The sequence below is a fragment of the Rhipicephalus microplus genome, unplaced genomic scaffold (assembly GCF_043290135.1).
Source record: "Rhipicephalus microplus isolate Deutch F79 unplaced genomic scaffold, USDA_Rmic scaffold_13, whole genome shotgun sequence".
Classification (NCBI taxonomy): domain Eukaryota; kingdom Metazoa; phylum Arthropoda; class Arachnida; order Ixodida; family Ixodidae; genus Rhipicephalus; species Rhipicephalus microplus.
In genome coordinates, this window is record NW_027464586.1 from 17,686,122 (window position 1) to 17,699,252 (window position 13,131).

The following is a 13,131-nucleotide window of genomic DNA, read 5'->3' on the forward strand; positions in this document are numbered from 1 at the left end:
CAGTACATTATTTTGGCGCGCAGGGCCATCGAAGCCAACATGTGGGTGACGTTCTTTGTTGACTAGACCTCCACGGACAAGATAATCTGTTCGAAGTACCAAGTTCAAGATGAAGCAGCGGTCGACCTACCTCGTGAGCTCTGCTCGGGAGAACTCGTAAACCTGGTTGTGGGAAAGGCAGCTGTGGACGCTACTGAATCACTAAGGAAAGGTGCTGTAAAAAAGAACTTGCATGTGGCGACCTTCTACAACCTAGTTCTTGAACCCGCGCGTCGATGAGACTCGGGATCACGGTTTTTGACGAAAGAGGTGAGCCTCGTTTTGAAGGCTCTTCTGCTGCAACATGAACAGATTATGCAACAGTGCTGCAACAATGCTGCAACAATGCTGATTATGCAGCAATGCTGAGAAACCGGTGCCTAAATTCGTAGAGCCTGATGCCTTCGATGGTATCTCTTCAAATCCAGAAAGTTTGCTTGAGTTCTATGATTATGCCGCTAAAAAAAAATAGGTGGCTCTCTGATGATAATAAAATCACTAACATGCGTTTTTACTTGAGAGGTGTTGTGCTCAAGTGGTATGAAATGTGCATTCAGGAAGACAGTGGTGGCTTTTGGAGTCAGTGGAAGAAGAAACGTTTGACCGCATTCGGAAGGCAGATTTCACTAACCGAAGAAACAGAAATGTGCACAGCTTTTATCACACCATCCGATCTCTACGAGTATAACTGGCTTCTTTTCTGTTAGAAAAAGTCGCCAGCATGGTTCCATAAGACCATGAATGACGTGCTAAAGCTATTCCTTGGTGTTTTCTGTAATGTGTGCATAAACGACATAATAGTCTTCTCCAAAACAAAGGCTGAGCATCAGGACCATCTGTCTCAGGTGTGAAACGCCTTGAGCTTGGCACGTCTCAAGGTAAATTTTAAGAAGAGTGCATTCTTTCAACAAAAAGTTGTGTTTCTTAAATGAGTCTTAGATGGGAACACCAAAAGCACGAAGGAAGGGTTCGTTGAGAAGATCTCCCAGTTGAAGAAACCATATGACGTCTATTCACTGCGTGTGTTTTTGGGATGGGCAGGACATTTCCGAACTTACATTAAGGACTTTGCTGTCAAAACTAGATGTCTCGATTGTTTAACACATAAAGACGTTCGCTTTAAATGGAGTGACGAGTGTGAGAGAGTCTACCGTGACTTGGTGCTCAGAATCTCTTCCGACTCTGTCCTATGCCTACCAGACTTCACTTTACCCTTTGAATTGAACAATGACGCCTCACATTAAGGGACTGAAGCAGTGTTGTATCAAAAATATGTTGAAGCATCCAGCCGAGAAAAGCGACTTGTAGTAGGTTACTACGGTTATACGTTTGAGCCGTCTGAAACTAACTACACTACTACAAAAAAGGAAGTCCTGGCCGTTCTGAAGGCCACTGAGTACTTCCCTTTGTACCTGGAACGTACTAAGTTCACTTTGTTCACCGATCACTAGGCCCTCACTAATCTCTTGAATATGAGCCAAACTAAAGGACGTATTGCTAGTTGGGTGAATTACTTGCAGCAATTCGACTTTACAATCTTGCACCGATCAGGGCCACTTTTAACCGATGCAGATGCTCTATCAAGGTTGATGGTACGAAGCAACACAGAAAATTCCGAACAAATCAATGAAGTGAAGCTGTTGGAAGGCTCCGCACAACTTGTTTTTACTGAATGTTGTTATGAAGTCCCATCAACACTTGTTTCCAGAGTCCTTTGTTTGTACCACGATAGCCCAGAATCTGGAGGACACAACGGGTTTCGGTGCACCTACAACAAACTGGTGGCCTCACATGAAGAAAGATGTCAGTCAGTACGTTCATTCCTTTCATGTGTGTCAAGTACACAAAGTCAAGTATGAACAGCCCACGGATGCTATGATACTACCTTGCCACTCTAACGTACCTTTTAAAGTAGTTCACCAGATTTTGCCAATATAAATAAGAAACGGGCGGAGTCAATAAAACGCAAGCTTTTCTTCTGGCCATAGATGAATACACGAGGATGGTCGTGGCACAAGCAGGAAAAGAAGATGCAAATAGCGTCATAGGCCTCCTCGAAAAAGGCATGTTCAAGACTACGCGGTCAATAGTATGCGATAAGGGCCCTGCGTTCAAGAGTGAAAAGCTAGCGAGATGGGCTCGGGACCACAATATATCGATCAAGTTCTGTGCTCCACACCATCCCACAGCGAATGGGCAGGCAGAACGTGCGATATGGGACGTGAAACAGTACATCAAGATGTACGATAGTTTTCCCGGTGGATGGAAATGTTCTTTGGAAGCCGCCGTAATACATCATAATCGATCCTATACAAGTGGCTTTGGGTGCAATATGCAGTACGTTTTTTCAGTATAAACCCCTATTTTGCAGGCAGACCGTGAGTTGGAACTCTTAAAAACGATCAAGATCATTGAGGAGAGGCAAGAAAAATCACAGGAGGAGAGATACCGAAGATGAATGAAAAAAAAAATTTGACAACAGGCATCGAGCACACATGCCAGACATTCAAGTCACCGACCTCGTATTAGTAAGGAAAGAAATAAGAGATGACAGTGCCAAATTTTACGGTCCTTACTCTGTGGCCAAGACAGCCACCCAGAACAGAATTTGGAAGACTGTCTGGTACACTGGTGAACGTGGATCGGTTGAATATGCTTCAATTGAAAAAGTCTGCAAATATTACCCCAGTAGGGGTAATTACAAGAAACCGGAAAAGGTGAAGTGGTATGAGCCCTAGGTGAAGTGGTACGAGCCCTGGGACAGGAGAAGAAAAAGCACGAGAGCCGGAGCAGGAAAGAAAAGAAGGCTGAAGTTGGGAATAAAGCAAACTAAGATGGATGCCAGTTCCATACTGAGGCTATAACGCTGTCTCGTTCTTTTTAAGGAGGAACAATACAATATATACTGACGATACAATTTGAACAACAAGTGATATAAAGGGTATCTGCCTTTACTCAGGCTTCAGTTTACCCGCTGACCTGCCCGAGTGACTATGCGCTCTTGCCACGGAACTTGGCCTTCATTCATAAAGAATTTGGCGAGCTTCTCCCGGACATCTTTCACCACTCTGCAAAGTAGATGCACACAATATAAAAGTGAACAGAATTATTGAAATTTGCTCTGAACTGTCATTTGCAAATTAGAACACGAGTTCTACAGAAATAATGGCAGCACTTTTCTAAAATTAAGATGTAAGAAAGCGTGTGACTGCGACAGCAAGATGCCTTTCAGCAAAAACCTTATTTTGAGAAAATGAATTGCACATAATAATGCCAAACGTATGAAAGATGAAGGGTAGGGTGTTCAAAATTTTACCTAGCGGAGTGACAGCGAGACGCAGTGGGCTCCTTAAATGTAGAGGAGTCATCGTCGCCGTCCCTCCAAGCTCCTTCCATGCAGCTGCCCTGCCAGTCCTCATGGTCCACATAGCCTGGTGGATTATATGTCAGCCTTGCATGTGACGACTCCTGGAGCATGAAATTGTGCAGCTCGACGCATGCCCGGATGATGTTTTCGGTGGTGGCCTCTGAGGCCCTAAAGGCTCTGCGGAGAATCCGCCACCGACTTGACATAATGCCGAATGCATTTTCATTGAGGCGGTGTGCGCGGCTCACTCTGTAATTGAAGGTGGCCCTCTGAAGGTACTCTGCACCCTGTGCAGGGTTGCTCCGGTGCTTCTGAAGTTCTAAAAAAAATTAAGTAAGCAAAGAAATGCACGTAAGAACATCAAACGAAAAATAATGAGGTATCATTACTCAATACAGCAGGTATTGGAGTGCAAAGCAGAAGCTTTATGTTTGTGCAAACAACTTTCCGTGTACGTGTACGTAGCACAAGCGCTGAATGTAAGAACTCGGCTTGGGTTTTATACATATTGTCATCCTGTAATGTAATACTCTGGCTGCGATATTGCAAGCAGTTAAGCAGTATGCAGAAGCTGCATTGCTGCCACCATTTTTGTGGCTTGCGCTTTATTTGCTCTCCAGCAAGCATGATATACTCATGAAGGTTAATTTATTCTCGCTAAATAGATTATCATTTTTTATGTGGACCTTTTTTCGGTTTCGGTTTCTAGGCGCAGAATTAGCATGTGACATGGCTGTGTAGCTTGGACACATGGCTACACAAGGCTGTGAAGCATGTCATGCTGATTATCGTCTGCTCTCGCTGGCTTTCTCGCACACACGTCATACAAGCACCTACAAAACAAACGAGAACTTTCGAGAACCTCTGCCACATACCAACTGGCAAAGCATTGGGACGATGCTTTGCCACAACATGCTTGCTTTACCTTCGAAATTTGATTGCACCGTCACTTCTCTCAAGAATTGGTTCTTTTTATATGTTACAAGTACTAGCTAAAAGTTCAAAATGTTGCGTATATCATTGAAATGGCTAAACACAAGTTAGTTTTCGAAAATTTATTAAAGCATTGACAATGTCAACTACACTACCATCAACATCTGCTTAATACAGCCCAATTAGGAATCCCCAAAAATGTAGGAGGCCTTTCCGCAGAGCCACTCAATGAGATGACAAATACACTCAGCTCCTGCAGTCTGCTTTGGTATGCAGAGTTGCACACTTCCGAAGTATACACTACCTTTGACACTCCTATCTCTCCACATAGTTTACAGTAACTATATGCCTCATTAGTGCAGATATTGTCTAACTACTCTCATTTCACTTGTGTAGTGCCTATGAACTACTAACTCTATTTCTATATTAAATTTTTTGTAGAATCTTCTATAAGCATTTTCTTTGTGTTTGTATAAATGTCCAGCATCAAGAAAGAAATTGTGCTGCACAAGCACAACGAAACTTGCCTCACTGGGGTTAGGGTCGCATCTTAAATGTCTCCAGGGAAAGGCTTCATCCCCTACTAATACATAGGGTATAAGTCCTATGCTTCCGACATTTGCTAGCGGGGGAACTCCAAACAGTCTTCTGTTGAAGCAATCCAGCAAACGGGACCTTAAAAAAATTCCACTGTCTCCTTCGCCTCAAAAGTGGCCCATGTGAACTTATGTAAATCTGGAATACAGAGATAGGTAATGCTGTATGAGAACACATATTGTTCCCTTTGTGGAAAGGACTGGTTTTTCATAGCGAGTCCAGTAGTACAAGTACTGGCCATCTGTAAAAACTTGCAGAATGTAATTACCCTCCAAAAATGAGCATACAGTGTACAAGAAATGTCTATTAAGCTTAGTAGTCACCCCGCAAATGAATACCGTAAATATTGTGCAGGATGATCCACCTTTTTGTTACATGTGGCTGTTCACGTACAAGTCATGTGTTTGACCAGGGCTGTGGTCGCAGTGCTTTGATGTAAGTGAAACGCTAAATATATGTGTCTGTGTGATGTCAAGGCATGTGAAAGATTAAACACCAAGCAACCGAAACTTTGAAGCCTTCCACTTAGACGTGTGATATCCGACACTGGTCTGTACCTAATTTGCTCTCATTTAATCACGTCTTATAATCAGGCATAGCCTCCCCGCCAAAGGCTTCACTTGCTCATCATTATTGTTGCCATATTCACGCTAAAAAGGGAAAAACACACAGTGGGAGAACCAAAAAGAAAATCTAGTAGACATATTTATACAGCACACCACCCAGACTTCACTTCCTCCTCACTCATCCGGTAGGTGTAAAAAAGAGCGAGTGATGGTGTTGTCGTAGATGCAACACTGCTTTCTGGCGACAGGTTTTAAGGCATGCCAGTGGCAGTGGTAATGAGTACCAGAGAGAGGGAAAGGATAACAGTATTACTATTAATAAAGTCTATCTGAACAAATGGAAATCGTTATGAATATCTATGAGTGTAAGTATTAATGCAAATGTGGAACCCCACAGTCTAGCGTGAATGTAAGTGACTGTAACACTGTTGAAGATAATTTTGAATAAGTATGACAATCTGCTTGTTATGATATCTTAAGCCCACATGATTAAGTCAAGAATTACCATGAGAGGAAATTCAACCAAGTTGCCTATTCATTGTCAGTACTGCTTGAGAAGGCCAGTAAGAAAAAGAATTTCACCTGTTATGTGCATCACACACTGCAAGGAAAACAACACTGAAGGTTTTCTTGTACTTTAGGTTCCTTGAACCGGTATTCCTTGGGCAATCAATGACGACATGTTTTCCATCTATGCTTCCCAAACGATTAGGAAAATTCCAAAATTCCTCCACATCTGCAGCAATCTAGATCCATCAAGAAAGAGCCACAAAAAATAAAATCAATATATATGAACTCAGTGGCACAAAATGCTTGTTCAATGATAAACACTGGAATGCAATATGAAATATGACAATTAAAGATAAAGTTATGCAGATGCCTAGTTGGAGCTGAGTTGTGGCTTGCAGATAATTGAAGCATTCACAGCATTACAACACACACTGCCGGACTAAAATAGGCCAATTGCTTGAAACATAATACGTACCAGCACAGAACCAATGAAATTAAATTTTGAATGAGTTTAAATATTCAAAAAGCAGTTACTGCATCAGAGTCATTTACCTGAATGGGCACCAAGTAATTTCTATAGCAATTTTTAAATAAATTCGACAAGTAACAACGCACTACTCTTGAAAATGAAATACTTTGCAAGCCGAGCTCAAATTATTTTACCATTACTGCAACCTGAGTGTATACTACCTGTTGTCATTTCACAAAGGAGTGCACTGCCAGTCGCTCATTTGCTGATGTTTTAATGTTACCAAGCAACCACTTTATCATTCTCCTTACTGTGGCCAACTGCTTACGTAATTTCAGTGGACTGAGAAGAATAACTTTTTTCTGAATATTTTTGTAACTGCAGCACGTTACATGGCCATGAGGACCACTGACTTCTTCATTTGAAAAAAAAAAGCACTCAATTTAGACTACTTAATGTAGGTAATGAAAAGTTCAATGAGATAAGTTGCTTGTGAGTGTATTTTTCAAAAAAATGATGAAACCACAGCAATCCTCATATGCCACTGATACACATCAGCCACTAAAATAAAAAATCTACAATGAATGGTCCTCTCTTTACCCTTTTCCACTCCCCAGTTGTCTGAGGAAACTTCATGTACAGTGGTTGGAGAACATGCCACAGCACGGCGGTTGTTTCCCTTACTATTTCACCTGCCGTGGATCGTCCTGTCAGAATGTTGAATGTCAGACTTTGGAAGGTGTCTCCATTAGCAAGAAATCTGAAAATACAGAACTGTTTTTAAGGCAACACATCTACTTTTGTTCCACTGAGCTGAATGCTTAATGCTGCTGAAGACAATGAATGGCTCTTGCTTCAAAACACCGATCGCAATGCTGAACTAGAGAGGCAGGTCATGCAGGCACTCCCCCAAGCAAAAGAAACCAGTGATTTTTCTCTCTCTAGTGATCTCAACAAAGCTTTCAGTGTATGTTCTCATTAGGTGTCAAACGACTTGTGAAAAACTTTGTCATTTAGTATTCCTGAAAACTTACTTGACTGAGGAGAAGTGCTGTAAAGCGAGGAGGAAGTAAAGCAAAATGGGACAAAAATAGAGTATGGCATAGCCTCACATAATCTAGTTTAAAAGTGGGATTCGAAAAGTGACTGTGGGTTTAGCAGACTGATGTTAGAGTGAGCAAGAGGGAAAGGAAAGGTGTTCAAGGTTAGAACAAGAAAGCGCCTAATTTCCACAGCCTGATAGGGAGCACGGCTCAACGCCTAGGAAAAGGAAGAGGGCAATACATAATGAGATAAATAAAGATGAAAGAAACAATAAAGAATGTGTATAAACAGATGAATGGGCATGAAATAAATGACAGAGATGATGACAGAATATCTTCATCTGCGTTCGGCAAGTGGTGTCGTTTTCCACCTCTGCTATGTGCTAAGGTTACATAAACATGGAACTGTTTTTTTTTTCATTTTACGACCATAACCTAATAACTATTCTATGGTGCTAACTTGGAGTGTATGTTATTGAGCATAAAGCGTGAATATTACTATATTATAAACATAGGTTTTGGTGTAGCTATGCTTTAGCATGCAGGACAGAGCTGCAAACGTCTTACTTGATTATTACTTTTCTTTTGATTGCCTTACCTCAGGGTCATCGCCAGCCTTTCATGTGCAGAAATTGGCAGCCGAAACGGCGTCACTCTTTTCTCGATCAGTCGTTCAACGAGACTGAGCAATGTCTCAAAAGTCCTTGGTGGCATTCGGAGGAAACTGAAAAATGAGGCTAATTACTAGAAACCGAATTTTAGGGTGTTGCTTTTTTTGTTCCTTGCACTCCTATCGTGCTGCTTTCAATTAGTATCATAAATTAGAAGCTACTGAGGGCTTTTCTGTAGTTTTTATGGTGTATATAAATACCAAATATGGCCATTTTTGCCTAAATGCATGAAAATAGGGGGAAGTGAAAAATAGAAAAAATCAGTAAACAGAGGTACTTTGCTGGAGCCGACATTTTGACAAGTGGACTTGTCTTGCTCAAGGCTAGACCGAAACTGTTCTATTCTAGCCTTGAAAGAGACAAGTTTGCTTGTCAAAACCTTGACTCGAGCACACAACCCCTATTAACCGATTATTTATATAAAAATTGTCTTCTTAAGAACACTACTTCGCCAGGACAAGGCCATGTTTCTCAGGACGCCTTCTCATGCGAGCTCATACAACGGGAATGTAACCTGACAGAGCATAGGCTTGAAGATGTTGGTAATCCATTTTACAATATATTTTATTTTAGCACACTGTTAAGCAAGCATATTCTGTCCTCTGTCTTGTTTAAGAGTACGCTAAAAGTTGATGAGAAGCTGCCTTACGCAACCATTGTGCCAGCACCCATCATCGAACATTTATGAGCATACCTAGAAGCTCTTGAGTATTAGAGCTGCAACTCTTCAGACATCATGGTCAGTATTAACAGCTTTTCAGGTGTCGAGAGAACTATTATCAGGAAGGCTCAAGCTGCCCTCTTTGTAGATAGCCTGCTAGGAGATGTTGCCTACTTGTGCATCAAAATCTACATGTTCTTCACAAACAGTACCAGGAAACTCTGACATCGTGGAGGAACTCTAATTGCAAACATTCCATACAGTACATATGTAGAAAAGAATAGCCACTGTTCCTGAATGACCAGTGCCTGAAAGGGCATGTGCGAAGTTACAGTGGGTCTTGGACAAGAACTAGAGACCTGTTCTTAAATAAGCTACAGAAGTTCTTAAGCCTCAGCACTCTAGGACCCCAGTGTAGGTTCAGTCATTGAATGTCCCCTAATACAACTTCACTTCAGCAGCATCTGTTAACACTGTGCGTACTTCACCACTGTATGTACTTATTTTTAGTGATGGGAGGCGCAACTATAAATTGGGAAATAGTGGCAGTTCCCTATTGTTTTGTCAATTTTCACAGCAATTGCTAGACTACGTTCCTCATGCTCACCAAACGTATTTTTTCGAACATAAAATGGGCTGTATTTGGCAGTGTTAGGATGAATGTCCTGTTCAATTCGAATATTGTCATTGTGCACACAAAAATCGCCAGTGTGGACCTAACAGCTCTCACACAAGAACATGTTAAATTCTTAATAAATTATTGTGTCTTGAACTTCTTGTATTGTATGTATTTAAATGAATTAATTTGTTCCTGATTCATCGCATCAGTAAGTGTCATGGACGGCCATTTTCGGCGACACCGCGTCACGGCAATTAACGGGCGCCGTACTCCCCGACTGACCGTGAGAAACGGCGGCGCATGAAAGGGAGCCGAGAAGTGCAGAATGGGGTGCTCTTCTTAGAACGTCGCCGCCGACGGTCGACCCTTTTGTAACTGCGGCGGTGTCTGCAAGGTCGTAGAAGGCCGCGGTATACCCCGAACAAGTATTAGACTACGAGACGCACCGGCTGAGAGCCAAACGTTTGACCGTTCCCACGGGAAAAAGCGTGGGAAACGCTCTGGTGGCCAAGCCGTATGACAACAACCCGACAGGTTGTCACTCTCGCTAGTTGAGGGCTCTCTCCCAATTAAAAAGGGGTGGGGTCAAAATATTTTTGGGGCGGAGTTTCCCATCAATTAAACGCGCATGATTGGACCCAGGTAGAGGTCTCTTGTCCGCAAGGAAGAGAGCGAGGGGACACGAGGGGGATTTAAGCGCAGGATTTTGCCCTGCTAGGCAGACTAGTCGCTGACCAACATGGTGTAGAAACAGATCAACAAGCATCTCTTCTAGAAGTTTTTAGTGTGGCTCTGTATCGGCTGGCCACCTAAACTTAGCCGTTCGTCTAGTTGTGACGTGATATTAACGTCTGCAACCTAGACATCGGGACTTCGCCTCGAGTTAGCTCAACCTGCTCGAAGTCACCTGCAAGCACTAGCCTCCCGGAACCACCAGCGTAGCAACACCGGCGACATCGCAGTCGTGCCAGAACTCTCTTCGACTTCTCGCAACCGATCGTCGGGGACGCAACGCTGTTGGTCATCACACGTATGCCTTCACCTGTTTATATCTTCGAACTTTCTCCTCCATAGTCTAGTGTTGTTAGTTGTGTAGTTTATAATAGTTCTCTCGCGTAAGCTGATTTATTGTTTTTATATGTATTTTTAGTTGTATCAAGTGTTGGTGTATTTTGTTAGTTGTATTGAAGTGTTATTTTAGATCCCGTGTGCTGCAATACCAATAAAGTAAAGTTTGTGTTGTTTTCTCACGTCTCTGATCTTTTCCCTGTCTCTGCTTGCGTACGGAACGAACCAACCTGCTGTCATTCCCGTCGCCGACTTCGCGCTGGCGACGGTAGAGTGGCAGCTTGTAACAAAACTGGCGTCCGCGAGACAGGACGTTCCGTACAAGAGAAAGACAGTGAGGGGGGAACGAGAACCGTGCGGACAGCGTGGTGATAGAGCCGCACAGTGGAAGCGGTTGCATTCTGCATATGATTGCGCTGGTTTTATAGAGGCATTATAGTGACAATTTGCAGTATGGAGTGTATGGATTTTGATAAGTGGATCGCACACGGTAAACAGTTAGGCCTCGAGGGCATCGATCTGAGACAATGGGTTAAGGAGCAGCAGGCGCAGGCGTTAGCCAGAGAAGAGCGGGCACTGGCCCGGGAGGAAAAGGAAAAAGAAAGGGAGAAAGAACGCGAAGAAAAGGAGAGAGAACGCGAAGAAAAGGAGAGAGAGCGCCAAGAAAAGGAGAGAGAGCGCCAAGAAAAGGAGAGAGAACGCGTTGAAAGAGAGAAAGAACGAGAAGCGGCAAGGGAAGCGGCTTGGGAAGCCGGAGAACGGGAAGTGCAGTTACTGCAATTAAAGTTTCGCCTAAGTGAGAGTAACAGGGTGAGCGGATCCAGCAGTGAGCACGGCGATGCCGGGGAAGAGCCGAGTTTGAGAATACACGCAGGTAGACTGCTCGTCACCTTTGACGAAGGAAGGGACGACTTAGATGCGTTTATACGCCGGTTTGAGAGCATCGCCAGAGGGCAAAAGTGGCCTGAAAGCCAATGGGTGACGGCGCTTTCGTCATGTCTTACAGGAGAGGCGCTAAGTGTTTATGGCAGGCTACCACCTGCAGATGCAGCGGACTACACAAAGGTTAAAACCACCCTCCTGAAGCGCTTTCGCTTCGCGGCGGATGGGTTCCGAGACAAGTTTACTAAGGAGAGGCCAGTAGGGGGTGAAACAGCAACACAGTACGTGGCTCGCTTAAGACATTACTTCGATAGATGGGTTGAGCTGTCCAAAACTGAGACAGAATTCGAGTCCCTCCGAGCATTGTTGATTAGAGAGAGGTTTTTGCATAGATGTGGTATGAATCTGGCATTATATTTGAAAGAAAGAAGGGCGGAATCCCTGGAAGACATGCTTGAGCTGGCAGACCAGTTTTTGGAAGCTCAGGGTGGAGCAAGCCTAGCGAAAACAAAGGAAGATGGTTTCATAATGAACGAAAAGGGGAAATACGAAAAAGGAGGCAACAGCCACTCACCACTACCACGGTGCTATATTTTCAATCGTGGGAATCATCCACCGCACTTGTGTCGCAACAGACCTGCCGCTAATGTAGCCATCGTCTGCTTCAAGTGTGGGAAAAAAGGACATAGGGAAAACGACTGCCGGTCAGGAGCAAATAACTCACTCCAGGCATCCTGCCTCTACGCACCAAGGGAAACGCGTGAGGATCCCATATGCGACGGGTATGTCGAGCTTAGGAATGGCGAAAAAGTCCCCGTCGTCAACGCCGTAAGGGTGAGACCGCCGAAAAATCTGGCCGAGAACCTACCAGTGGCCACAGGGACCCTCCGAGGCACAGACATATCAGTGTTGCGGGATACGGGGTGAAACACAGTAATCGTGCGGAGGAAGTTAGTGAAGGAAGACGAGCTGACAGGTACAAGCAGACTCGTCTACTTGGTTGACGGAACAGCGAGGATGCTGCCCGAAGCACGGATTGAGGTTGACACCCCCTTTTTTACTGGCAATCTGACAGCACTATGTCTGCAAGATCCACTGTATGACCTCATTCTGGGCAATATCGATGGCGTAAGACCTCCTAATGATCCCAGAAAGCAGACTGAAAAACCAGTCGCGACAAAGGAGTTAAGGGAAGAGCCTGTGGCAGCAGCTATAACCCGTTCCCAAGCGCATGCACAGCCGGGAAAATTTGCCAAGCTTCGTACGCCTGGGACCACGGCCGGATTGCCAGGAGATAACTATGGCTGCGAGCAGAGGAGAGATGCGACACTCAAACAGTGTTTTGAGAAGATCGGCAGGAAGCAAACATGCCGAAATGAGAAGGGAAGCATCGAATACAAACAAGAACAGGGACTGCTGTACCGACAGTACACAGAGGCCAACGGACGGCTTGTACACCAATTAGTCGTTCCGCGCTGCCACCGAGAAGCGGTGCTTAACACAGCACACGATGGTATAATGGCAGGACACTTGGGCACGCAGAAAACCAAGGACCGGATCTCGGAGGAGTTCTTTTGGCCAGGCATCACAGCTGACGTAAAAAGGTTCGTCGCCTCGTGTGACATTTGTCAGCGCACCGTACCAAAGGGCCGTGTACCACATGTTCCACTGGGGAGGGCACCCATAATCGACACCCCGTTCAAGCG

The 13,131-nt window shown here is 44.1% G+C and overlaps 1 protein-coding gene across 1 annotated transcript; it reads right to left on the minus strand.

Moving 5' to 3' along the window:
- Nucleotides 1–2,760: 2,760 nt before the first annotated feature.
- LOC119162952 (uncharacterized) lies at nt 2,761–8,235 on the minus strand. Its single transcript, XM_075882641.1, is given in 7 exon segments — nt 2,761–3,107; nt 3,491–3,725; nt 4,653–4,658; nt 4,872–5,074; nt 6,085–6,248; nt 7,082–7,241; nt 8,123–8,235. Coding segments are annotated over 7 exon segments (885 nt in total). The 5' UTR covers nt 8,134–8,235; the 3' UTR covers nt 2,761–3,001.
- Between the last annotated feature and the right edge of the window lie 4,896 nt (nt 8,236–13,131).